Raw genomic sequence first — 25,598 nt, forward strand, 5'->3', positions numbered from 1 at the left:
TACACAGGTGGAATTCCTTCCTATATTATACCCATTAAAAGGAGTAAAATTTGAAATTTACTATGGCACGGAACAAAAAGGTAGTGCAGTTAGAAATAATGAAATCCTTACTTGCCACTAATGGAAGAATTACTGTTGTTAAAAGACCCCTTCATAAATAATTGAGAAAGCAATTATACAGTCTTGGTGACTAATTTATCCAGGAGCAATACAGACCATGTTTTGCCTTAGAATGCATGGCATATATTCTCTGGTATAGCTCGCTGCTGCTCTGCAAAGAAATACTAAAAAAATAAAAACAAAACAAGAAGGAAAGAAACTAATGCACCAACTAATCAGGAAATACATTATCGGTAATGAGAGATGAGTGTCCATATATCTTAATTGAAAGCAGCTCTGCTGGTTTGCGGAGGGCTGCACAAACATGCCGGCTGGTCTGAGGAGAGGCAGGGCTGGCAGCCGAGCCCCGGGCGGGTGGGGGTCCCTGCTCCTGCCGGATGTGGGGGTCCCTGTTCCTGCCAGCTGTGGGGTCCCTGCTCCTGCTGGATGTGGGCTCCCTGCTCCTGCCGGCTGTGGGGGTCCCTGCTCCTGCCGGCTGTGGGCTCCCTGCTCCTGCCGGCTGTGGGGTCCCTGCTCCTGCTGGCTGTGGGGGTCCCTGCTCCTGCCGGCTGTGTGCTCCCTGCTCCTGCTGGATGTGGGGTCTCTGCTCCTGCCGGCTGTGGGCTCCCTGCTCCTGCTGGCTGTGGGCTCCCTGCTCCTGCTGGCTGTGGGGGTCCCTGCTCCTGCCGGCTGTGGGCTCCCTGCTCCTGCCGGCTGTGGGGTCCCTGCTCCTGCTGGCTGTGGGGTCCCTGCTCCTGCTGGATGTGGGGTCCCTGCTCCTGCCGGCTGTGGGGTCCCTGCTCCTGCTGGCTGTGGAGTCCCTGCTCCTGCTGGATGTGGGCTCCCTGCTCCTGCTGGATGTGGGCTCCCTGCTCCTGCTGGATGTGGGCTCCCTGCTCCTGCTGGATGTGTGCTCCCTGCTCCTGCTGGCTGTGTGCTCCCTGCTCCTGCTGGCTGTGGAGTCCCTGCTCCTGCTGGCTGTGGAGTCCCTGCTCCTGCTGGCTGTGGGGGTCCCTGCTCCTGCTGGCCGTGCCCGACCTGAGGGGCTGCGAGCGGCCCAGGGAGGGGCCGGGGCTGGGGGCACAGCCCGGCAGCGCCGTGAGCACCGTTTTAGTACAAAAATTCTCAAACAAAACAAGGTGTGGGGCTGTTTGCATCGTGTGTAGCGAACCCCCGGGCTCCCCCACAGGCTTTTCCGCACGGGTTTTGCGGTACGGTGAGATGGACCCCGCAAACGGGCTGTCCCGAGTGTAACCGGGCACGGCCCGACCGGGCACATCCCCATACCGGTTTGTGTGGAACAGAGACCCTCCGGGCACATCCCGGCTCCAGGATTCATCGTGAGAGAGGCCTCCCGGCACATCCCTCGGTCCCGGTTTCTCTGCGTCCGGGATCCCCTCTCCTGGCTCATTCCGGTCCTGGGCTCGGAGTGTACCGGATCTCCTCTCACGGCACATTTCGGTCCCGGTCCCGGTGTGTACCGGATCTCAGCTCCATGCAAATCCCGGTCCCGGTGTGTCCCGGATCCCAGCACATTCCGGTCCTGGTATGTCCCGGCTCTGGGCACATCCCGGTCCCGGCGTGTCCCGGCTCCCGGCACATCCCGGTCCCGCTGTGTCCCGGCTCCCAGCTCCGGGCACATCCCGGTCCCGGTGTGTCCCGGCTCCGGGCACATCCCGATCCCGGTGTGTCCCAGCTCCGGGCACATCCCGGTCCCTGTGTGTCCCGGCTCCGGGCCCATCCCGATCCCGGTGTGTCCCGGCTCCCGGCACATCCCGGTCCCGCTGTGTCCCGGCTCCCAGCTCCGGGCACATCCCGGTCCCGGTGTGTCCCGGCTCCGGGCACATCCCGATCCCGGTGTGTCCCAGCTCCGGGCACATCCCGGTCCCTGTGTGTCCCGGCTCCGGGCCCATCCCGATCCCGGTGTGTCCCGGCTCCCGGCACATCCCGGTCCCGGTGTGTCCCGGCTCCCAGCTCCGGGCACATCCCGATCCCGGTGTGTCCCAGCTCCGGGCACATCCCGGTCCCTGTGTGTCCCGGCTCCGGGCCCATCCCGATCCCGGTGTGTCCCGGTTTCCGGCACATCCCGGTCCCGCTGTGTCCCGGCTCCCAGCTCCGGGCACATCCCGGTCCCTGTGTGTCCCGGCTCCGGGCACATCGCGGTCCCGGTGTGTCCCGGCTCCGGGCCCATCCCGATCCCGGTGTGTCCCGGCTCCCGGCACATCCCGGTCCCTGTGTGTCCCGGCTCCGGGCACATCCCGGTCCCTGTGTGTCCCGGCTCCGGGCCCATCCCGATCCCGGTGTGTCCCGGTTTCCGGCACATCCCGGTCCCGCTGTGTCCCGGCTCCCAGCTCCGGGCACATCCCGGTCCCTGTGTGTCCCGGCTCCGGGCACATCGCGGTCCCGGTGTGTCCCGGCTCCGGGCCCATCCCGATCCCGGTGTGTCCCGGCTCCCGGCACATCCCGGTCCCTGTGTGTCCCGGCTCCGGGCACATCGCGGTCCCGGTGTGTCCCGGCTCCGGGCCCATCCCGATCCCGGTGTGTCCCGGCTCCCGGCACATCCCGGTCCCGGCCGGCGCGGTGCCGGCGCGGGCCGCCAGGCGGCGCTGTGGGCGGGCGCGCGGCCGGTCTCGGCGCCGGCGCGCGGCGGGCGCCGCCCCCTGCTCGGGCGGCGGCGGCGGCGGCGCGCGCGGGGCGATGGCGGACAGCGCCAGCGAGAGCGACACCGACGGCGGCGGCGGCAGCGGCGGCACCGCGGGGCCGCTGTCGGCGGGGGGCCCGGGCGCGGGGCCCGGCTGCGGCGCGGCGGGCGGCAGCGGCGGCTCCTCGGGGGGCGGCAAGGCGGGCGGGATCGTCATCTCGCCGTTCCGGCTGGAGGAGCTGACGAACCGCCTGGCCTCGCTGCAGCAGGAGAACAAGGTGCTGAAGATCGAGCTGGAGACCTACAAGCTCAAGTGCAAGGCGCTGCAGGAGGAGAACCGCGACCTGCGCAAGGCCAGCGTCACCATCGTGAGTGCGGGCGGCGCCGCGCCGGGCCCGGCGGGCGGGGAGCGGGGGTGTCCCCGCCGCGGGGTGTCCGCGCAGGGCGGGCCCGGGCCCGGCCCCGGCCGCGGCCTCCCCGGCTGCCTCCCGGCTCGCCGGTGCGCGGCACCTCGGCGGGCCCGGCTGTCACCGCGGCCCGGCCTGGGGTGCGGGGGACGCGCGCAGGTGGGGCCACCCCGCGCCCTTCGCGCCCCCTCCGGCACCCGGCGGGCACCGGCAGCCGAACCGGCGAGGAGCCGCGGCGGTTCGGCCGCCCGGAGCCGCGTGGCCGCCCGGCTCCCCGCCGGCCCGCCCTGCCCGGTGTCCGAGCGGCGGCGGCTCGGGGAGGGGCCGGGCAGGGGAAGGACCATGCTCTGTGTTCCCCTCAAGTTTCTCAAAGTAGAGATTTCCTTGGAGTTTAAGTAATCTGCGGAGATTACGGATTATCTCTTCAGTTTTCACCTCTTCTTCACTGTGCGGAAGGGGCGAGCTGCAGGAATAGGGTCTTGGTCATGAGGAAGTGTCTGGTTTGTTTGTAATGTTTTGTTTAGCTGTGGTATTTGAAGTTGTTTGAAAACTCACTTAAATAAGACTTTTAAAAATAATGCAAGTACAGCAGTACTGTCCCGGTAGGAGCTCAGCTCCTGGTTTATGCGCAATGTGAGGATAATTTGGAGTTTAACACCATTTTATGTGATGTTGTTAGGTAGGAATCCTCAGTAAAGTGCATATCAAAATACTGTGGGAAAACTGTTCTGTTGTTCTCTATGAGATTGGGACTAGCTAGGACTTTAAATTCGAGGGATTTCTGCTGATTCAGTGGCTCAGGGGATTGTTTAGGCGTTGTAATGGTCATGGCCTTCCTGCAGAGTAGGTAACTTGCTGAAGACCAGTTGAAGGTAACTCTGATACTGTTCCAAACATCCTTGCCAGAGCAGGTGGAGATGTTTTAGGAGAGTCCAGTCCCACCTGCATGCGTGCACTCTCATGTCATCTGATTTTTCACAGTGGGTGCTTCACTGTGAGCACAATGTCTGTTTTATTGATACTGAGCTTTTCCGTTGTCAATACATCTAGCCAAGAAATGGAGCTTGCCTAGGCATACCTCTCATCTGCTCCTAGTAGTAAGCATTCAGCGTCTAGCAGGATGTGGGCCGGAAGAGAGCATGAAATACAATACAGAAGTAATTTATTCAAGGATGACAAATATAGTGCTAGTCGGGGAAATGTGTGCTTTGTTAATGCTTTACGAGAAGAGAATGTGCCTTAATTAGGTAGCGGCAGAGTGCCTTCTAATGTTGAAAGGGGCTAAGGCGCCTTGTCAGTCAGACATTTTCTCTCTGCCTATTAGAAAGACACAGCATCTTTCTGAACCCCTGGTAGGTGTATTGTTTGTAAACAACTTGGAAAAAATGCTTGTGTGCATTTAAGTTCTGGCACTGTCTTTAGGGACTGATCATCTTACATTTTTATCAGGTTTTAATTTATGAAAGGGAGGTATTTCTTTAAATTTGAAGCTCTGTCTGTTTTTGACATCTTGGATAGAGAGAGGAGAGATGTTAGAGTTCAATGGCAACCTGTATGCTGTCTGGAAAACCGACATCTTTGGCTGATGCTGTGGCTTTGGTATGCTAAACTGTGTGCACAACTGAGTAAACCACTTCTAATTCAGCAAGCGGCGAAATAATGAATGCAGAACATAACTTTTTTTTCAGGCCACTGAGACCTTGTGCTGTGGTTTACGTAGTCCATAATATAAACACATTTACAGTCTGAATACTTTGTTATGTGGCTCTAGTATGCAGGTGACTGAAGATGAACTTTATTGGAATGTTGAAATATGTGTCATTTGCATATAAAAGTCATAGGAATAGAAAAATTTCTGATTGTCTCCACTGCGATTCTAAACCTTTGTCAATTTGCTCCTCTACCCACAAGCTCCAGCTCCTCACAGTGTTGCTGTGCTGACAGACGGGCACTGTGTATCTTTCCTGTTGTGGGCATTGTAATGACACAAATCAGCTTTGATTTTTATCAAGTGTTGAGGACAAGCTGTGAAGCACAAATGGAACTGACAGGTAGCCAAAATAGCAGGTGAATGACTAAACCTGTGTGCTGTAGGTGAAGGTGACTCCTTGAACCACACAGCTCTTCATCTGCAAATGCTTGACTGATCCTGTTTGATCTTTTTTTTGCAAGGCCACAGAGACTTTTTGCATTCTGCTGCTCCCACCATTGTCTGTAATGATTTTGAATATTTTCCTTTTAAGGTTGGCCAGTTGAAAGGTGATGGTCTTCCACCTTCCTCTTGTGTCTGTGCTGGTGTAAGTGTTAATGTGACATTTCTTTGGGTTTGCAGTATTGTTGGTGTCAGCGTGGATATAGTCAGTGTAGGAATTACCTAAATGGCTTGCCACACAGGATCTTATTGTTCTCTTTGTAGTTAACCCTCGTGTCATAGTGTTGAAAATAAAATGTTAAGTGTTAATGAAGCATACATTAAGTAGTTGCACTTGGAAAACTCACTGAGAAAAGATGTTGGCTTGGCAGGCATGTGTGCTCACTAACTTCGTATGTACTCTCATCTGAAACATGTGAAAACAAATGCTGCTTTCAAGCTGAAATTGGTAAAGCCAGCTTGGACTAAGTCTATGCCCAAAAATATGTGTGAGCTGTACTTCCTCCAGTAGCCTGAAATGCAAATGAAGTTATGCTGCTGTTCATATGCAAGACTGTGAAAGTAAGTAGATATATGTAATAACTTTATCTCCCCTGCTATTATTGGTAATGAAGGTGAGAGAGGGAGCAAAGCAGGGGGAAAGCCGGGGATGTTTCAGGTGTTCTCTGGCAGTGCAAGAGCATTACATCAGAAGATGCAGTTTTAGATCAGATATTAAGAAGAATGACTAAGATCACTTGAGCCATTTGCAGAGGGTTAATTTATATGTATTTTGCAATCTCAGTTGTATGATCTCATGATGTATTTCTGCAAGGTCTTTTTTAAGAAATGGAATGGCTGGTGCTAGGTTGGGAAAAAACAGGCGCCTGAAGATCTGAGATGCTGTGTGTTTGAGATGAGAAGCAGTGAGTTTTGATTATAGTGCTGCACTACCACAAGTGGATTTCCTGTGTGAATTTCCTTAGTTTTTTGGTGAAAAGGTCTGCCAAAGAGATGTCGTATTTAATGGGCTAAGCCTGGGACAGCACGACTTCTCTAGTTAAATGAGAGTACTTTCAAACCTGGGTGATGGGGTGACTGCTTTTCAAAAGAATGAATTGCTGTGTGTAACAAAAGCTGAAATACTTCAGTTGGGTGTAGGTATGTCTTGGTCAGGAAGGTTTTTTTTAAGTTGGTAGAATTTGGATTTTTAGCTCTTGGGTTTTTTTTGTTTTTTTTTTTCTACTCTTCAGTATTTAATGTAACCAAGCATCCTGTTTCAGTGAAAGCCATGTAACCTGTAGATGATACTGGAAGCATTTTGGTTTTCTTTGTTACTGTTTTGGACTGCAGGCCTCATACAAACAGAATGCTTCTGAGAACAAGAAGAGTTTTAGTCCCTGGCTGCTACATACTTTCTCTGGGATGTTAGATTTGGTAATTTAACTCATGTAAATTGGCCTGCTATAGTCAGACATCTTCTGTGGAATTACAAAATTAAAATATAATAAGCCTTATTCTGTTATTTAGCTTTTTTAACTGAGATGAAGATGAGTATTTAAGAAGCATTAATTGTCCCACTCCAAAATGCCTGATGTAGCAGTTTTAATACATTCTAACCTTTTACAAGAACATTTCTCTTTAATTTTTCCCTGATTTTGCTTTGTAGGGATGAGAATTATCCTAGAAATCCCGATGTGTGGTGCTGTGTGGATCCCCAGTAGGATCATCAATTCAGATGAGCCAGTCTGATCCAAAGTGCTGATGGCATGTGCTGGCTTTTGTGAGCTTGCCATGAGTTATCACTGTCTGGTAGTGCCTGTTTGCAGCACTTGCTGCCAGGGAACACTGGGACATGGGACTGCTGCAGGTTGGGAGAGGCAATATTTTACTGTGAGACCTCTGCTACCCTTGTTTCTGTAGCTAAACCTGCACTCTGCACCTTGGCTCCCAGCTTAACTCTTCTCATTCCCTGAATGCTGGCAGAGGGCACTTGCATTTCTTGGCTTTTCAGCCTCCTCTGTGATACTGTGGAGCTGTGTGAACAGCCTCCCACCTGTTGGGAGGAACAATACAAAAAAAAAGCCTTACTCGGCTCCTATTTCCTCACCCCCTAGTTAAATCCTTAAGAAAGTTGTTGCTTTCAATAACAGCTGTCTCCTGAAAGCAAAGAGGCTTTTTGAGGCTTGCAGATCAGAAAAATCCTGTGTGCTGTTGTGACCTGTTACAGTTTTCCCAATAACAACAGATTTGGATGCTGGGAATAATTATAATTTTGCATTTTGTTCTCAATTAAGTGTGCAGAGGGATTTGTGTGTGTTCATTAGATCTACTGTTGTGAGTCTTCATGGAAAATGTCAGCCTAGACACATACTTTGGGAAAGTGAATGGGTGTGCTGTACTGAAAAAAAAGCTCCTGCAAAAATACTTCTTTTCTGGAGTTTGTACCAGAATTTCAAGGCAGAACACCTGTTCCAATACAGAATGTGTCTATTAATAGTAGAAGAAAAAGGGCAGGATAGTCTATCTGAACTAAAATAGGAACCTTTAAAAAGTGCTGATAAAGGCATGGGGATTAGTAAAAAAAAAATAAATTAGTAGCAGAGAGAGGTAAAAAGCAAACAAAGCAAAAATGTTAATATTTTACAAAATGTATCTGTGAATCTGTTATTTACTCTGGATTTTAAAGTTGGTCTTGCTTGTGTGAAAAATACTGTCAATTCTGTGATGTCTTTTATAGGTGTAAGAAACCTGCTTAGGGCTTTTGTATCCTGCTGTCATTTATCACTCTAGTTTGCAGCTGGACTAAGCTGAAAGTAGCTAAAAAATAAATTGTTTTAGAAATGCTTTGCTTTCCTGCTCTTTAGAGTAAAGACAGCATCGTTGCTAAGATTATCAAATTTGCGCACCATGAAAGCCCATCCAAAATTTTACGGGTGTGTTTTTTCCAAGAGCAGGCATGTCGGAAAGTACTGTCCTGTATTTCAGTTTCACATTCGCCTCAGTTTCTCAAGAAGTTTCTGTTGAACTTCTAGAAATGTCTGTAAAGGAAAAAGGAAGTTTAGTAGTGCCCTTTTGGTGTTGGCTGCCTTGGCCCTTAGGGTAGCACGGTCAGAGCAGTGCTACTTCTGCTGCATGGCTGGTGAAGCAGCAGTAGGAAGGTGCAGTAGAGTGTGCTTCCCTTTGGAGGTTACACACAGCCACTTACATATCCAATTCCCAGGGAAAAACATCATCCATGTGCTATTAACACAATGTCACCAGGGTGTGTTGTAGGCCTTCCTGAATGCTGTTTAAAATACAAACAAACAAAAAAACAAACCCAGAGAAAAAGTCAATGTTTCTGAACTTCATTCAAATATTAATCAACAGGAATGCTTGAACTTTAATGGAATTTGGGGCTTCAGAGGTTTACTTAATCATCTGCTTTAATTTTGGTCATGTGGTGTTGTGAGTTCTTCCCACACTAAGCCTTATAACTAACTTTGAATTTGTCTTTGGGAGGGGTATCCAGCTTCAATTTGAAGACTCTTGAAGATGAAGAATCACTGTGCTTGTAAAAGCTCCAGTGTCCTGCCTCCTGTTCTTCCCATCAGTTTCATCAAGGCTGAGTTATTGGTTCCTGCTGTGCCTTTTGGCTGGGTTAATGAGTATTCTGGATCCTCTGCTTTCTCCTCATGAAGATACAGGCTGTAACAGGCAACTTTCGTTTACATTGACAAACTAAACTTAAGCTCCCAGGCTCTGAGATGCTGAAATCCAAAGTGTCGAATTAATATAATTAATATTGATGCACTGGTCTAGTCTAAACATCCTTTCCTGCTTCAGATTTGCACAAATGTTTCTGATAGCTTAATTTGGAACTTCACTTATTTTATGGGTTTTTTTTCATGCAGTGTCATCAGTTGTTTTTAATGAGCTTGCTGCTGTGTGCTTTGGCTAATTTGGCAGAAATAAAGTTGCACACCTATGCCTTGTTCAGGTCCAATTTGTACTGAATTGTCCAGTAGCACTTCATTTAGTGCAGAGAATTAATTGTGCAGGGAATATTTTAAACAACATCCTGCTTAGTACATGTTGGTGAAATGGAATTTCCCACTGATGAGTATTTTTGAGGTCAGTCAGCTACTCTGGAAATCCTGGTGTATACTTTACAACCATTTAAAAATAATGTTTGGCACATATTACTAAATGAAAAACTCATATGGATACCTTATACACACCCTACACCTTTGTGGTTATCTTTATTACAAATAGTCCTTGGCTGAAAGATGAATTTTTGCTTATCTGCCACAACTTGTTCTTGAAAACCATGCTGAATGACCTGTTTAAGTTTCTGTCCTTTATACAGTAAATTAGTTTGTTTGCCAATGGGTTGATACCAAACTCTGATAACCACCTAGTTTTGCTTGCCTTTAAATGTTATTCAACAACTATACGTTTTTATCAGTTACTTTATGTGATGTTCCCATATTTAATAATGGTGGAATGTCTTCAGTCAGTAGGCCTACTGGCATATTGCTCTGAATTACTTTGGGGATGAAAGGGAAATAAGAACTGAAATTGTAGAGTACTTTTGGGAATTTTTAATAATGCAAAGTTCTTGGTATTTCTGTAGGCTTGCTATTCTGCATGGGAAGTATTTTTACTTCTTAAATGAACTTTCTTATTGAGCTTGTGTCATGAATTCTGTATCCGAACTGGTTTGTAATCGGCTCTTATTTTAAGAATGCTCTTTATTGTCAGGTTTGAACATTTACTGAGACTAAGGGCCATTCTATTTTGTGTATCTCCAGTGACTTAAAAGCATTTTGAAGGAGAGGTTGTTTTGTTTTTTACTGCATTTTACACCTAACAAAAGGTTTGCTTATAACTGAAGAAAAAATAGTCATATATGCTCCTGCTGTATATCTGCCAGATATTTTTAAGCTTCTTTTTAGTCACTTGCCCAAATGACTATTGAGTTTTGCATTATTCACATCAGCTGATTTAGTAATCAGTATTGAGGTTTTTGGTGCTTCTAGTGCTGTTGCTGATCCCAGTATTAGAAAGCTAGTATAGACAAGATTTTAGAATAGTTTTTAAATCCTGTATTTCATTTTAGTTGTGGTTTTGACTTTAATGGAGTTTGAATTTGAATATTGATTTCAAAGGTTGAAGGAAAATTATTTAACTTTTTTGAACTCTTTCTTTTTCCAGGGTAGGTATGTGGTGGTCTATGTTTTTTGGGTTTTTTTTGCAGTTGTTAATTTTGTTTACTTGTTCTTAATGCTTATTTCTTCCTACTGCTGATACTGACTTTAATGTTGAAGCTGTTGTTTTCCAAGTTCTTGGTTTTAAGGGTTAGTATACACAGAGTGTATTTTCAGCTACAGTCTCTCAGTGCTGAAGCTTCTTGTAGTAATTGAGCAGATAATACTGATCTGTATTGAGCAAGCTTATGCATCTGCTGGAGACTTCACAAAAGATTTGCTTTTGCTACATCTCATAAAGCATGCTTGGGTGGGATTCCAGGTGGGGGCTGGAAGCCATTGAAGCCATTGGTGACTCTATGGCAGCTGCAAGCAAGATGATCAGGCAGCTGGACTTGTGGGGTGCTGCAAGAGAATGGAATGCCAGTGTCTCACAAACAGACCTTGTAATGTGATTGAAATGTGCCAGTGCTGTCCTTCACAGGAATGAAAATTGTCAGCAGCGGACATCTGATGTATCCCATCATAGCCTTGTAAAAAGAGTAAGAGAAACAGTTGCTTTGCTGCTCCTTTTTGGGGGGAAGTTGCTGAATTTAGCAGGAGAGCAAGAGGTGAATCCTTTCTGTCTTCCTCTTAAAGGAAAAAAAAAAAAACAAAACCGCAAAATGAGGAAGAATAGGCTCAAAATGTACAAATTGAATTATGCACAGGATTTGAGATTCAAACAGAGTGAATGGAAATGAGACAGAAACATGCTCTAAAAGAGAGGCAAAAATTACAATATAAAGCAAGCTTCCCTGGATGTGTAACAGAAAACATTCTTGTGATGTCTTGCTTCCAATGCAGCAGCCTGGGGATGTCCTGAAGGGAACATCTCCAGTTCCTCTTCTTCAGTCAGGTCATTCTGTCTGGCTGAAGATGTGTCTTGACCTTTAATTAGGTATTCTGTTAGTGTCCTATTTCAATGTATGGGTTGGAGAACAAAGTGAAAATGACAGCAAGACAGTTGAGGTGAAGTATTCCACAGTAAAAGCGTGTCTTAAGTAGGGAACTCCAAATTACAGATGTGCAGGTTTCACATCTCTTTCTGTGGGGTGCATGATAAAAGCTGAAGCAATTTTTACAGAAATATTGAAACAATTTCTAATCCTGGCACTTGAGTAGTAATTATTTTAACTATTCAGGTAAAATGCAGGCATTGTAGGCTAATTGGTGCCTATGGGGACAATCCTTTCAGCTACTGAGAGTCCTCTATCCCTTTGTGCATTCCTTTTAGCAGTTTTTTCCTGGAAAATAAGTGTTTCCTCAGCTAATAGTCTAAATGATGGAGAAACTCTTTGGATACGGCTTCTCTTCCTCTCTCAGCTCTGAATTTTACTTAATTTGAAATTTCTAATATTACACACAATCTGGTCTCAGTTTGGGAAGGGCTTAGTGAGGTAGATGAGCATCTGTTCAGCCCTGTTGTAGATGGAAACAGCCTAGCAGTGTTTCAGCTGTCTGTAAAGTTTCCTCAGATGCTTTTAATTCTTTAAACTGCCTAAAATGTGATGCTTCTGCTTATTACTGTAAAGCTAAGGCCTTTCTAGTTCACTTGGTGGTGGTGGTGCTAATCATACTTAAAACTCCTACCACATATATAAATAATTCCCACAGTGATATCCTTTGGTCCTGAGAGAAAGTATAAATATTTCTTAACAAGTCAGACATGGTACAACCCAGCAATGTTTAGGATGCTGCAATATAAAGTTAAGCTTCTTTCTGTAACTTACAGTTTAAATTCTACTTTCACCAGGTGGTGGGATTTCCACTTGGTTTTACTTCATTTTCAAATAAACAGCAAAAGCCACTACTATAAAATTTGCAAAATGTAAGGTTTTAACCACCTCTTTTGTAAGAGCTTTAAAGGGTATGTGTTTTTCACATCTGTTAAAAATGAACAGTGGACATTTTGTCATGGTTAGTGTTGCCTGAAATTATTAGCTAGGCAAAACCTCTGTCCTCACAGGCCCTAGAAGCCTGGTTGGGTCAAGAAGAGGGACACTCCCAAAGTCTGTTTCAGAGAAGGGTAATTCTGAAATATCCAGATCAGAGAAACTAGATCTGAAAAACAAATCCCTTTTCTCTGAATATTGGTATATGTAGCTGGAATGTCCTTGCTCTGTGAATGGAAAGGTAGGTAAGCATTTCCTAAAACTTCCTGTGTGTTAGACTTACTTCTCCAGTTCTGTATGGGATGAATTTTCAACTCCACATCCTGCAAATGTCTGTTTGTAGGGGCCAGAGACACAGAATACAAAGGCAAAGCATGTATTTTTTTGTATTCCTCTTCATACTTTCGTACACTACATTGATAAATTTGTTTCTTACCTTGAAAGCCTGGAAAGATATTGCTCTTTGGAATACTGTGGTAGGTATTGTAAGGTATCCAAACTTTAGAGAAGGAAAAAAAAAACCCCAACAAAAAACTACTCACAGACTCCTAGGAGGGGTAAGTAAAAAGATTTATTTTTCTATAATGGAGCTCAAGCTAATGTCCCTTAACAGTGGGTTGCTCACTGTTGTGTTCACTTTGTGAATATGTTAGTTTGGTTTAAGAAAAGGTATGATTATAAATAATGACAGTTTCATCTCCTGCTTTTGTTAATCACTGTGAAAGTGTTTCTCTGGAAAGTCAGTGTCTGTAAGAGGTTATTTGTGTTGAGTGGCTAAGGACACCTTGCTACAGCGGGGAAAAATACTGCTATCTCTAATGATTACCTAAGCTGTGTTTAAATTTGTCATATAAAACCAACAAACAAAAACCCAACAACAAGTCCCATTTCCTACTTCTCCACCACCAAATAAAAAGGGTTTAAGGGGTTTAAAGAAAATTAAGAAATTACATGGTGAAGATTCTACAGTTTGAAAAGATCCATAAATGGATCTTTATCTGGTGGTCTTTATCCCTAGTTTTAAAAAACTTAAAGGAGGACAGGTTGCTTGATATAGATATACCAGAGGTTATACACACTTGGAACAAGGATCCACAAGTGCTGAAAGTCACTTTTACCTAGAAGGGAACAATGATGAATGCACAGGTACTTGGTGCTCAGGACCCAGTGGAAGTGAGAAAATTTGCAGTCTTCTGCCTGGGAACAGGGACAGTTGCTGCTAATTCCCTGTGGTATGCTGGTGACACAGCATGGCACATACCATGCAGCAGAGTCTGGTACCTGCTATCTCAACAACCTGGGTATAACAGAATTACACTTCAACTCTTATTTATGTAGTCTGATGAAGACAAACATGTTTGTCATATTTACATGCTTGCCATGAGTTACCTGGACTACATGAAGTACAGTAGGATTTTCGTGAAGGTTATTTGTGGGGAGTGACTGTTAAATCTCTACTCACTGCTTTCATTTGTGCCCTTTTGCCTTTGAGTAGAGAAACAGTTGTGGCTGCAGAGCTGCTTGTAACAGGAGTTTGCTGTGGTTGCATTTTGAGCAGAAGTTTATTATTTTAGAACATAACTCAGTGCCTGTTAGCACCCACATACCACTGAACAGAAGCTGGGTATTAAGTTAGTCACCTAATAGTCCACTCGTATTCTGCTAAATCTTTTGCTGTTCCTGCTCTGAAATTTTGGGAGTGTGCAGTTTTGAGTTTCCTAATTGGTCAGTCCAGCAAAGTGAACTAGTTAATGTGTGGTTATATTGAGTGTAAATGTTGATTTATCAGTGGGCAGAAAATAGACTAAAAATAATTTAAAATATATTAATTAAAGAAGTGTTTATGTATTAGACATCTGATATCAGAATAATTTGTACTGGCGTGCTACATTCCTTGTAGGTTGTAGTACTAATGGTGATGTTGTTTAGAATTAACTTGTTATTAGTTTCTAAGTAGCGTAACAACCAGATTTCGTTATATTTGAGCATTGTAGATGCAGGTTGAACAAACTACATTTTAAAATGGATGGTTATTCCAGTGATCATACAGGCAGTGGAAAATTACTAATACACACCACCTCCAGCAAAACAGTATATGCTATGAGATTAGCTATGAACAATACGATCTTTTTTCTATCTTTCACATTGGCAAGTATCTGCATTTGAAAATTCAGACAAACTAAACATAAAACTGCAAATCATTTTATTAAGTGTACATGTGCATCTTTGGGATGTTTGTCAGCATTTTTTATATTGAGGCTGAGCAAAAGCAAAACCTGTTCCACATGCTTCTGTTTTCCATTTGTTTTACACTATTTATTAACTAGCAAACTATTTCCAGTACAAAAAATCCAGTAGTGAAACAGTTCAACTAGAAGTCAAAGAGTGAAGTAAAAATTTCCTTCTAGTAGTCATCAGTAAAGGGTTAATAGAGAGAGGTATTTCAAACTTTGGTTCAGAGTTTGATATGACAGTGTAGCTGTATTTTCCATATTGGCTGTCTTTGTTAATCTTTGACTGGGTACAAACTAGCAAAAATGGGGAAGTTCCTGCAAAACTCATCATCTGGAGATGTGTTGTCCAAGCCCTGTGCTGGGAATGGTCCCTTGCCTGCGCTGGGCTGATGAGGGAATTGTTTCAATGGACCCCATTTTTGGTGCCTTCCTGGCTGTGTTTGCATGTGCAGTCATTACAGCCCTTCTGAGGAACATTTAATGTGCATTTTGAAGCAGTGTTTGCTTGTATGCAGTGAATTTGAGGACTTGGAGGCAGTGGGTTTGTTTGTGCTTATATACGTTATACTTTACACATGCACTGGAAATCAGTGCTGCTGAAAATGCAGCAAGTGTAGGAAATGTGTAGTGCCTGTGCAGCCATGGGACAGAGGAAGGGTCTATGAAATAGAACCATTTGGAAAGGTCTGCAGGCTAGATTTAATTTTCCTGCTGGGTCATTCCTGCCTTGGCCTGTGACTTCTCTTGGCTCGGGTTACAGCTCATTTGCTGGAAGCAGAGACTCCAGCCCTGATAAGTGTCTGGGAGCTTGTTCTACATGATGATGTTTAAGTGAATGAAAAGTAAGAGCTATAAAGCATATGTCTAATGAATAGTCAGATTCTTAAGTTGCCATGTTGTGTGTTCAGAGTAGGAAGTGCTTAATGTGTGCCTGTATAACCCTGCTACTTTTTCCTTTATGAGCTTTATTACCGTATAATCTTCAGTTACATTAAGACTTGCATAGTGTGGTCATGGTTAAACTGCTCAGTAAAAGTTATTGATATATTTTTCTAGGCCCTATCTTGACATTTTGTTGGTCACAGAAAATGTGACTTTTTCTCATGATGCATTTTTATTAGCTACTTAATGCCAGTATTTTGATATGATAAAAACTCTTTAATGGACTATGTTATTTTATTTTTGTGTTTTGAAGAAAGCTGTTTATTTTTTTTTTTAATTATGTAAGTAAATTCAGGAATTGGTTGCATTAATTATGAAATTCATATAGCTTGTTACACTTAGTTTGTAATTAGCCAAATGCATGCATTTTATAAATATTTGCGCTTGTCAAATGAGCTTGTTTTCATAACTTCCTTATTTTGTTTTTACCACGTGTGTTTCAGTTGTGCAAGACTTTCAGGTCAACATCAAAATGCAGAAAAAGAAGTGTGTACAATGGGATTGCATACCATCAAACAATTTATTTCATTGCTGATGCTAAGAGATTTTTTTAGCATGAAAGATTATCAGTCACTTTTATGTTTAGGAAACTGGTCAGTTCTGAGGGCTTTTTTCAAGTGTTCTTCCCAAACCACAAGACGTGTGCACCTGAATTTTTGAGAGAAGGTCCCACAAACCTGCATGAGCGATGTTGAGCTGAAAACACTTGATTGTGGTTAAAACTGACTTGGGAGAAAAATGTATTTCTTGTGTTGTTTGAATCAGCTCATTTCTCTAGTCAGTCTGCATCTATTGTGGATTTGTGTGGCCATATGTTAGATCACTTGGTAGTTATGGATGGAAGAACTTGCTGTGCCTGGAGCTGGTGGCACAAGTGCTGTGACAGAGGTGTTTTGGCATGTCTGGCTAAAACTGAAATGACCTTTTAAAAAGGAGGGAGGTGGGGAATGAAGGGGACAGAGAATTTCCACCTATAAATGGAGATTAAAAGGAACTGTATTTTATTACTTTAAATGGTAGCTTTTCATAAAGGTATTCCTTTATTATTGCAGTAATAAATTGTGTTATTATAATAACAAACATGTATTTTTTGTCTCTTGCAGCAGAGCTCATCTACTGAATAGCTGTAATATAATAGGACTTGTTCTTTGAAGCAATTCTGCTTCACTGGCTTTAGTGTTACACAATAGATAATGTTTAGAATAGTTGAAGTTCTCAAGATGAGAATCAATAATATATTTATTTTTTCCTTTGTGTATTTGGAATGTAATTTTTGGTAAGCCTGTAAGTTTGTTATTTTTCTAGGGGGGGGTTGGAGGGTGATGTCTTTTTATTTGTTTGTTTATTTTTAGAAGCCAAAAAAAATGCTTTCTTCCTACACTGCCAGGTCTGTGTTTAAAAAAAAAAAAAAAAGTCAGCCCAGCAGCTTGGGGTCTTGAAGGAAGTATTCAAAAATGTTACTGCTTGTTTGGGGCTTCTAGGAGATAGTGTATGCCCAAAGATAAAAATGCATGGTTCTTTATATTGCTCTCCAACTCCTGAAAACTCATCCTAAAGAAGGGAAAAGAATAAAAAGAAAAAGGTAGTTTTGTGTCAGAACTGAGGAAACTACCCTGGGGGTTTGTCATAGGTTAGACAGGAAATCCTAGTACAAATTGACACTAGAACCTGAATTCCAGCTCACCACTTCAACCACAAGAGCATTCGCTCTTTTCTTTCAGACAGGCCACCCAGCTGAAAGAAATACCTTTCCTTGGATGAGGGGAAAGCTGTCCCCACATCATTACTGGAACTTGGGTGGGAATTCCTTGTCCTTCAGCCCTTGCAGCCAGGAATGTGCTGCTGGGTAGTTGCTGCCTCTGGCAGCAGTGGGAGTTCTCTGAGTTGCTGTTGACTTCTGTTCTTGTAGTGCTTCATGTTTCTCCATGTCTGTAAGGCACATTGCATGCACTGTGGTTGTTGCAGATGCAGCTGTAAGGTTTGTAAGAAAAAAATAGCTGCACTGTAGAAGTTTCTCCTGTAAGGGAACAATATCAGTGTAACATGTGCAGCGGCTGAGATCATCTCTTCCCGAAGCTGTCCCAACCCTTTCAGTCTATATTGAGTTGCAAAGATTGAGTTTCTTGTGTCAGATTAAACTGCTCTTCAGCTCCATCTACAGGGTTACATTGTCCACAGGGCCCTGTCAGCAGGAACTGAAAAGTTGGATGGAAGGTAAAGAGGTCATGGTGCCTCTTGACATAAAGATAGAAGACCTTTAAGGGTGGATTAGATCAAAACAATGCTTGGTAGGCTGTTTCCAGCAAGATCCTCCGAAATCTTGTGTCACCTGTGCCCTGGATGCTGCTGGGGACAGGTGATGCAGGCTGGGCATGCTTGGCATCTGCCTTGCAGGTGGTCGACTGCCTGGAGCAGTTTATGAAATGTTTACTATGGAAATTGTCCAAAATGACACCTAATACTAAAATGCACGAACATATTCATGTCAGGTCACTGATAATGTGCTGATACTGACTGCAGAGTAGGTATTAATTGGGTTGTTGAACTTGCTTGCTGTGCAGTGTCAGGAAGTCTTGTGAGACTTTTAGACAAGCTAGTGGTAGGAAGGGATTTTTTAAGAGGTTTATTTTGGTTTTTTTTTTTCTTTTTTGTGACTGTGATGCATCATCAGAAGTACTGGATTTTGCTGCTTCATCTAATACAGTGCCACTAGAGCAGTGTGGTCAGTGTATGGTGCAGTGATATAGAAAAAGGGCATCCCACCAGAAACAGAAGCTCCTGCCTGTGAACCAAGAGGACAGAGAGAAATTCAGTAGTATGAACCTGGTCTGCTAAAGGGGTATTCACAAGAACTGAGAGAAAGAAAATATTTTAAGGGCAAACCTTCCAGTTTATGGTAGTATATGCAGCACATGGAAAAAGAACTTCAGTACAGCTCACTTCCTAATATGATACTTGCTTATTATGTAAAGTTTAGGAAAATGTTTCTTAGTTCTTTTAAAATTACTTGGAATATAAGTTCACAAGGACAGATTTTTATATTTCATGTATCAGCTCTACTAGTGATCAGGATTTCACAAGCTTCTGCAATAAAAATAGTAGGATTTTCTTCTTCAAACATGTAAGAGGTTTTTTGTGGTTTATATGCCTGAGGTGCTTTTTATCTCACTTCACAGGAAATCAAGAATTAAGAGTAACATGATAGCTCTTGTATTTATGGTCTTGACCACAGTAAGTAGAGATTTTCCTTAGTGGATGCATCCATGGAATGCTCCAAATTAGCTGTGCTTGGAGTTTTGAGACATGGGAGACAGGCAGATCTGTCTGTTGTTGTGCAGAAAATCTGTGGTGAAAGTAGATTGCTTGTTTCAGGTTTCCAGAGATTGACTGATCAGGTGTTATCATTTTGTATCACTCAGTGCCTTAGCAATTTATTTTGTAATATGGTACACAGAACAGAGTAAATGGCTGTGTTAGTATTTTTGCATGTTGACTATGATATGGGTAATAGAGGAAAACCAAGAACTCTGTTTCCTTGTGAAAGACCTTGCATTTCTGGTTTCTGTATACAGTTTTTGTTTTTTTTTTTTTTTTTTTGCTGATGATATCAAGCCTCTTTTCAAATACAGATACTTACAGAAAGACAGGTTATCGCTTTGAAAAAACAGTGTATTCACATCTGGAAAAAATCAGTTTGATTATCGGCTAAATGAGAACAGATTTCAAGATTTTAGGCAATACTTAGGTAAACATGAACTATTCCTTGTGATAATTTAGCTATCGCCAATTAATGACTAACAAGATAAAGGTCAAGTTTCAGTATTAAATTGAGAAGAAATATGGTAATGAATTGTGTGCTTTTTACCTAGTATAAATAACTGTCTGCGTGCTGCGGGCACAGGGTGATGGCAGGGCGGGGCTGCTCACGCTTGTTCCTGCTGCCAGCGTGCTGCTTGTGTGCCGTGCCAGCTGGGGCAGCAGATGCAGGAAAGGAAGACGGGAGGAGGAAGGGAAAGGCTTAATTTCTGGGTGTCTCCTCAGCCTGTGCTGGCCTGCTGCCTGGCCTCATGAGCTCCCGTGTGGGCACAAAGGAGAGGCATTGGCCGGGACAGGGACCTTGGCAGCCTGAGCACCATCGTTAATGTGACACCAGGATCTGGCAAACTCCTGTGCAGGCCCGGTGCTATAATAATGGGATTTTAGAGTTTTTGATAGTGCAAAGCATGAGCAGAACAAATCTGTACAACTTACAAATGAATAGAAATCAAAGCAAAAACACCCTCATTCTTTTGTTTTTCAGAACCAAGTGCTTTCTAATTTAATTTTAGGTAGACTTGGTCTGCGTTACTGTCTTCTGTTAGCTTGGTCTGTATTACTGTCTTCAGTTGTCTGAACTATTGAAAAACAGACACAAGTAGAAATCCTATGTAGCGAAGGCAGTGGAGGAGTTGATTTTGGAACAGTGTGCATGAATTTTAATGATTTGTGGACAATGAGCACTTGCAATTTGACTTGTTTACTCTGTTCTGCAATGTCTCTGAAGACAAGATGGTTAGTAGCTCTAAGTAAATCCACCTTTAGAAGCTGATAGATGGTGTTATTCAGATCAGTTAGATTCCAGGAGTTTCAATCTCTTGAGATTGGGCTGACAATGTAACATTTCTTCAGACCTCCTTGACAACTCTCTATTTTCTTGATGTGACAGGTAATAATACCCCTGTTAAACATGCTGGAGTAGCTGTTCTCTGCTGTGGAGCTACAGTACATTAGAGAGGTGTTGTGCTGGACCTAAGCTGCCAAGCCAGCAAACTCTGCCTGACCTGGCTTTTTCTTTTCTTTCTTTTTTATTTTTTTGGTTTTTTCGGGTTGAGTTTGTCCCAGCTCCAGGGAGAAGGGAGCTGATGGCAGATAAATACTAAGAAAGGGCCATGAAAAGAAAGAAGTAGAGATGGGAGAAGGCACAAGAAAGCAGAGACAAATTTGTGAAGAGAAGGATTTGATGGAAGGAGGACTCAACTGAAAAGTTTCCATACCAGTGCTGTAGATTTTATTATAGTGCTTATACTATGAGGAAAATTTGTAATTGTGCTATTGTTTCACTAATTTGAAAGACAGTTATGATCTTTAATTAACTTTTCTCCTAGACATTGGAGGTGTCTAAGTAATTGGCACTTGGACCACTAGGGAATGCATCATTCCAGTTAAAAGATCACTGGTGTAATTAAATCTTTCAAGCATTTTCCAGTTTACAAGAAGTATAAAGAGATTGTTATTTTGGCACATTTTGAGCAGAAAATTATGGAAGATAACCTTTTGGTTCTTAAATTTTCCTCTCTCTATGTTTACTGAAATAAAGCTTGCAGAATGTTTGTGTAAGCTATAAGCTGGTGTAATTTTATTAGAATCAGGGCCAATCACATATGTGCAGTTCAAGTAATGGATTTCATTGCAGGTAGTAAAACCACTCCTAACACTTTCTTGCCTTATTGGTTAAATGCAGTATTGCTGTCATTCAGTTCTAGGCTTTGAACTGTGGCATTAAGAGTTGGCTCTAGCAGTTTGTAGCTGTGATCATTTGTTTGCCCATATGAAATACCCTTCATGGCCTTTCAGAGCAGGCTTTCAAAAGATCACTTTTATGTTCCATTTATCAACTTTATGCTTAAAAAACATGCAAACATCTGAACTGTTGGGAATACAAGAGAGCAGTGTCCCAGGCTGGCTTTCTTGTGGATCAGTGCAGTGTGCTAGCAGTAAGCTGAAATGGAAATTGTCACCTCTAGTAATTCTGCATGGGGAATATTTCCAGAGTAGCTTGTGTAAAGCTACCCCAAGGCATTTTTGTGAGTTGCTGTTGTACATAGTGGAGTAGCAGTTGTGAGGAGTATCATATCTGTTTTTCTGGTGGTGGGGTAGAAATTCTTGTGTTGCCTGCAGCTCTACATTTTGGGGTGAAAGGAAAGGAGGATTTGATCCTGGAATGCAGAGCTCAGTCTAATGCATCTGAAAAGGAGGCACAGTGGTGCATACAGCAGTCTGAGCTGTGCTAGTAATGGAGAACATTTAGACAGGAATTCCTTTTCAGGCATAGAGTGGGTAAAAATAGGTGTCTGAATCTGTAATGCTTTTATGAAGTTTGGGCAGTTTGTGCGTTTGGTTGGGAGGAGGCTACTTTAAAGCACTGGTGCAACTTCTCAAGTTAAAAGGTTGAAAAAAATAGAGGTGCTATAATGTTATAAAAGGCAGGCCTCAGGATGATAGGCATGTAAAGGGGAATGGAATGATTGCAGCTTTTTTGAAAGGAAACTTGCTCATTTTTTCTGAAAACTATGTCTTTGTTTCACAGCAAGCAAGGGCAGAGCAAGAAGAGGAATTCATCAGTAATACTCTATTTAAGAAGATTCAAGCTCTGCAGAAAGAAAAAGAAACACTTGCAGTAAACTATGAAAAGGAAGAGGAATTTCTCACTAACGAGCTCTCAAGAAAACTGATGCAGGTAATTGGTGCCCTTACATTTCTCCCAGAAGCCTCAGGACTGACTGTTGTCTGAACTTTTGTGTTCATGTGACTGCACTCTGGGCAAAGCAGTTAGGTTGGAAAGCTGACACTTGATAAAAGAAAGTACAAGAAGTGTAGTGAGTGACTTTTTTTTTTTTTAATGTTGCTTTAAAATTTGTATCTGTGAACTCAGCTTTGAGAACCTGAAAGTTTGTATACTGATGCAAAAAATGGGGGTAGTTTACAGTAAATGTCAGCTGTCTTCCAGACAGGAGTTACTGATTGATTAAAAATGTTAGTGAAACATGCTTGGTTTTATGGAGTATTTGATACTTACCATGAAATATTAAAGTTTATATACAAGAATGTGCAGTGATGCTGAAAGGAAACTTTTTTTATAAGTTTGTCCATACTGTAACAAAACTGTCCTTTCTGTTGAAGTAAAACACATCAGCTTGATGGTAAAAGCAAAAAGTTGAAGATGCTGGGACTATTTGTGGCAGAGATACTTCTTTCCATTATCCAAGTTGCTGATTTTCAAAAAGTGGTTAAGTATTTGTTGGAAGTGTTCTACATGGTTACTCTGTTCTCACAGTCTTGCCTAAATACCTGCTTTTGGCCACTGTAGGATGCAGTAAGTTAGGGGAGTGTTTAATGTGATCTGCCTTTTTTCATGCCATTAGTTCTAAGCTTTGTCATGAAAAACGAAGCACTTTAAAAGAAGCTAATTTGTATGTTGCAAGCATTGCTGTGTTCTGCAGCTGGAGAATGAAGGCATGTTTTGCCCTGCAGTTAGGAAATGCAGTGTTTGGAAACACCACTGGAGCTGATCCCATCTGGTGCTTTTGTTGCTGGAAACTGGCCCTTCTCTCACTTTGTCTCTTTGGTGTCTATTATCACACAGGAAGCTCAGTAGCAAGATGAAATACCCCTTACTTGGTATTGCTATTTCCCCTTGCTGTTCTTGAGGACTGACAAGAACATTTCTGAGTAAGACACATACTTGGTTTCTAAGCCATATATTTTCATTAGAAACAGAGAAGCAGATGGCAGTAGAATATGGATATCAACTGCTCTTTTCTAATGGAAGTGAGATGTGGATATCACTATAGAAAAGGCTTTCCACTGAAGTCACTTGCAGTAAAGGGAGAAATGGTACATTGAACATGTTTTTTAATTGAAAGGGAGATGTAAAAATCTGTTAGAGAACCAGGTTATGTGGGACTGTGCTATACATTATAAGGGGAAACTAAAACTTACTTTGAAAGTAAAAACATGAATTACACCTAATTTGTTTGAAGGGTTTTGAAGTCATATAATGACCTTGCATACAAATTTGTGCCACAAAGTTCTTCAGCAAGTAAATTGTTGTATCAAGTGATTGCTTCAAATATGCCTAGCCTTCTCCCTAGAATTCAAGAGATTGTTTTAACAGTTTTTTTTGAACTATCTTTAGCTTTCTTAAATTGCTAAAATTATACAAAATAGGTTCACACATTGCAAAGAGAAATATAAACTTCTTATCAACCAAAAAGTAAAATTATTTTTATTCTTCTTTGCTATGGACTTTAAGAAACTATCATTTGAGTGTTGCCCCAAAATAAAGAAAAAGGTAACGCTCTACTGTTCTCAGAATGGCCAAGGAGGTGCTTGGCTAGTTGTTATGTATGAAAAAAATGGAAAGGTGTTGTACTGTTTGTCTTTTGGCAACCTTAAATGGGTGCAACTTAATTCTCATTGGTGAGGGAAAGATGCAGAGAAGCATCTGAAACAGAATGCAGACATAAACCTGGAGTTATTCTCATCTGTCATACAGCATCTGGAGAAAATCCTCAGTTGTGGATTCAGCATCATTCCATAAATATTACTCAGCTTTCAGCAGGCAAGCTGTAGGCTTCTGCTGTAAGAAGAAGCTTCATAGCCATAACTACAAGAGTTCAGAGGTAAAATTCTGACCATTATCTGCAGCCTAAGATTTCATTCCATGTGGCCTTGCTTTGAGCCTCATTTAGCCTTGGATAAAAAAGGTTATATCAAGCAGAAGTTTTTAAAATATGGCAATTCTTAAATGAACCTGTGTTCCAAATTGTTCAACTTGAAGCTGTGTAATTTCTCTGGGCACCATTAGGTAGCAATTTCCGAAAGTAAATTGTGAATTTGTCCTCTCTGACTAATAACCCGGGTAACTTGAAAAAGAGAACAGCCATCAACATCCTGGTGGTTGTGTTGGTTGTTTGCCTGTGAAGGGTGAGTGGCATGGAATTTCTTGCTTAGAGGTTCACCTGAAAACTTTGGTGCACAGAGGAGATAAGGATTATATCAGTGCTCCTCCACAAAGCCAGAGCTGAAACTTTGTGGCTTGTATGTGGGCACCAGTGGTGTTTCTGTTCATGGCATATGCTGCAAATGTTATTAAACCTTCCCTTATGGTGGTCAGTAGGTTCTGTTTTCCATACTTCTGGATTACCTTTCATACCTTTACAGTGGCTCAAGACTTGCAGTACTGGTGGAGGACTTGTTTTAAAGCAGTTTAATATTAAAACTATTATTCTGTTTGTGTGTGTGCTGAATGAAGATCTCATTTCATGGCTTGATTAAGTCTTTGATGTGATAAAATTGCTGTGAAATACAAAACCAAAGTATTAATATATTCTCCTGAGCATCAGTAATGTGGTTGGCAGCTTATAGATGATACAGAAGAAATAGTCCCCTCCAGTAAAGAGCTTACCTGTAGAATTAGGGAATATTTAAATATTAATGTATGTTCCCATGAAAATAATTTTTCATCTCTTCAGAGATCATGGACTTAGTAAATTGACACTAGAAAACCAATGAGTTGCAGGCAATTTTTTTAAGCAGCAATGAACTGAAAATAATACCTGGAAGTTTATCTGTTTTCTGCAGGTTTTGATTCTTCAGTGATGAATGTTGGAAAATGTATCCATGTAGACAAGCAGATGAAAAATTGGAGAAACTCCTGATACTATAAAAAACCTCATTTTTTAGAAAAGAGGGCATTATTGGCACACATTGCATGGGCAGTTTAGAGTTTATTACAATACATTTTCTGTAACTGGATAGTCTTCCCATTATATGTATTATATGTAGGGCTTACATTCCTGGCTAATGTTTTTTAGACCAGGAAGGTAAGAAATGATAATTTCCTTTTTTTTACATTTCCTGAGATTTGTGAGTGCCAATACTTAAAATTACTCACTAGAGTGTAGCAATTGTCTTTATTAGGAGAATAATGAACTCATAAGTGCCTACTTCCATTTTTGGCATCTTTGCTCTGGAGGGAATTCTAACTAAATTAGATGCAGTCTTTGGATAATGACTTAACCAGGAATACAGTAGTCTTCAGTTGGTTGCTCCACTCTTCTTTGGAATTAACTCTTAATCTCTGGGTGTGCCAGGCAGTTTTGGTCTGACCTGGTACTCGATTTACAGCAATCATGCTGTCAGACATTGTACATCAAATGCCTTCCTGCCTTTTGGATGAGTAAGGGAAAAAATTGCA

General features: G+C 42.7%; 1 protein-coding gene across 3 annotated transcripts in view; it reads left to right on the top strand.

The window, feature by feature from the left end:
* Window positions 1-2,728: 2,728 nt before the first annotated feature.
* CCDC6 (coiled-coil domain containing 6) overlaps window positions 2,729-25,598 on the top strand; it is a 48,226-nt gene continuing 25,356 nt past the window's right edge. For all 3 annotated transcript variants that reach the window (XR_013775225.1, XM_079313278.1, XM_079313279.1), the window contains exons 1-2: window positions 2,729-3,108; window positions 21,927-22,076. Coding sequence is in view for 2 of the 3 variants with exons in the window: in XM_079313278.1 (XP_079169404.1) it covers window positions 2,797-3,108; window positions 21,927-22,076 (462 nt within the window). In the remaining variant the exon portion in view is untranslated. The remainder of the gene's footprint in view (window positions 3,109-21,926; window positions 22,077-25,598) is intronic.

Source organism: Erithacus rubecula, assembly GCF_903797595.1.
Source record: "Erithacus rubecula genome assembly, chromosome: 9".
In the NCBI taxonomy this organism is placed as follows: Eukaryota; Metazoa; Chordata; class Aves; order Passeriformes; family Muscicapidae; genus Erithacus; species Erithacus rubecula.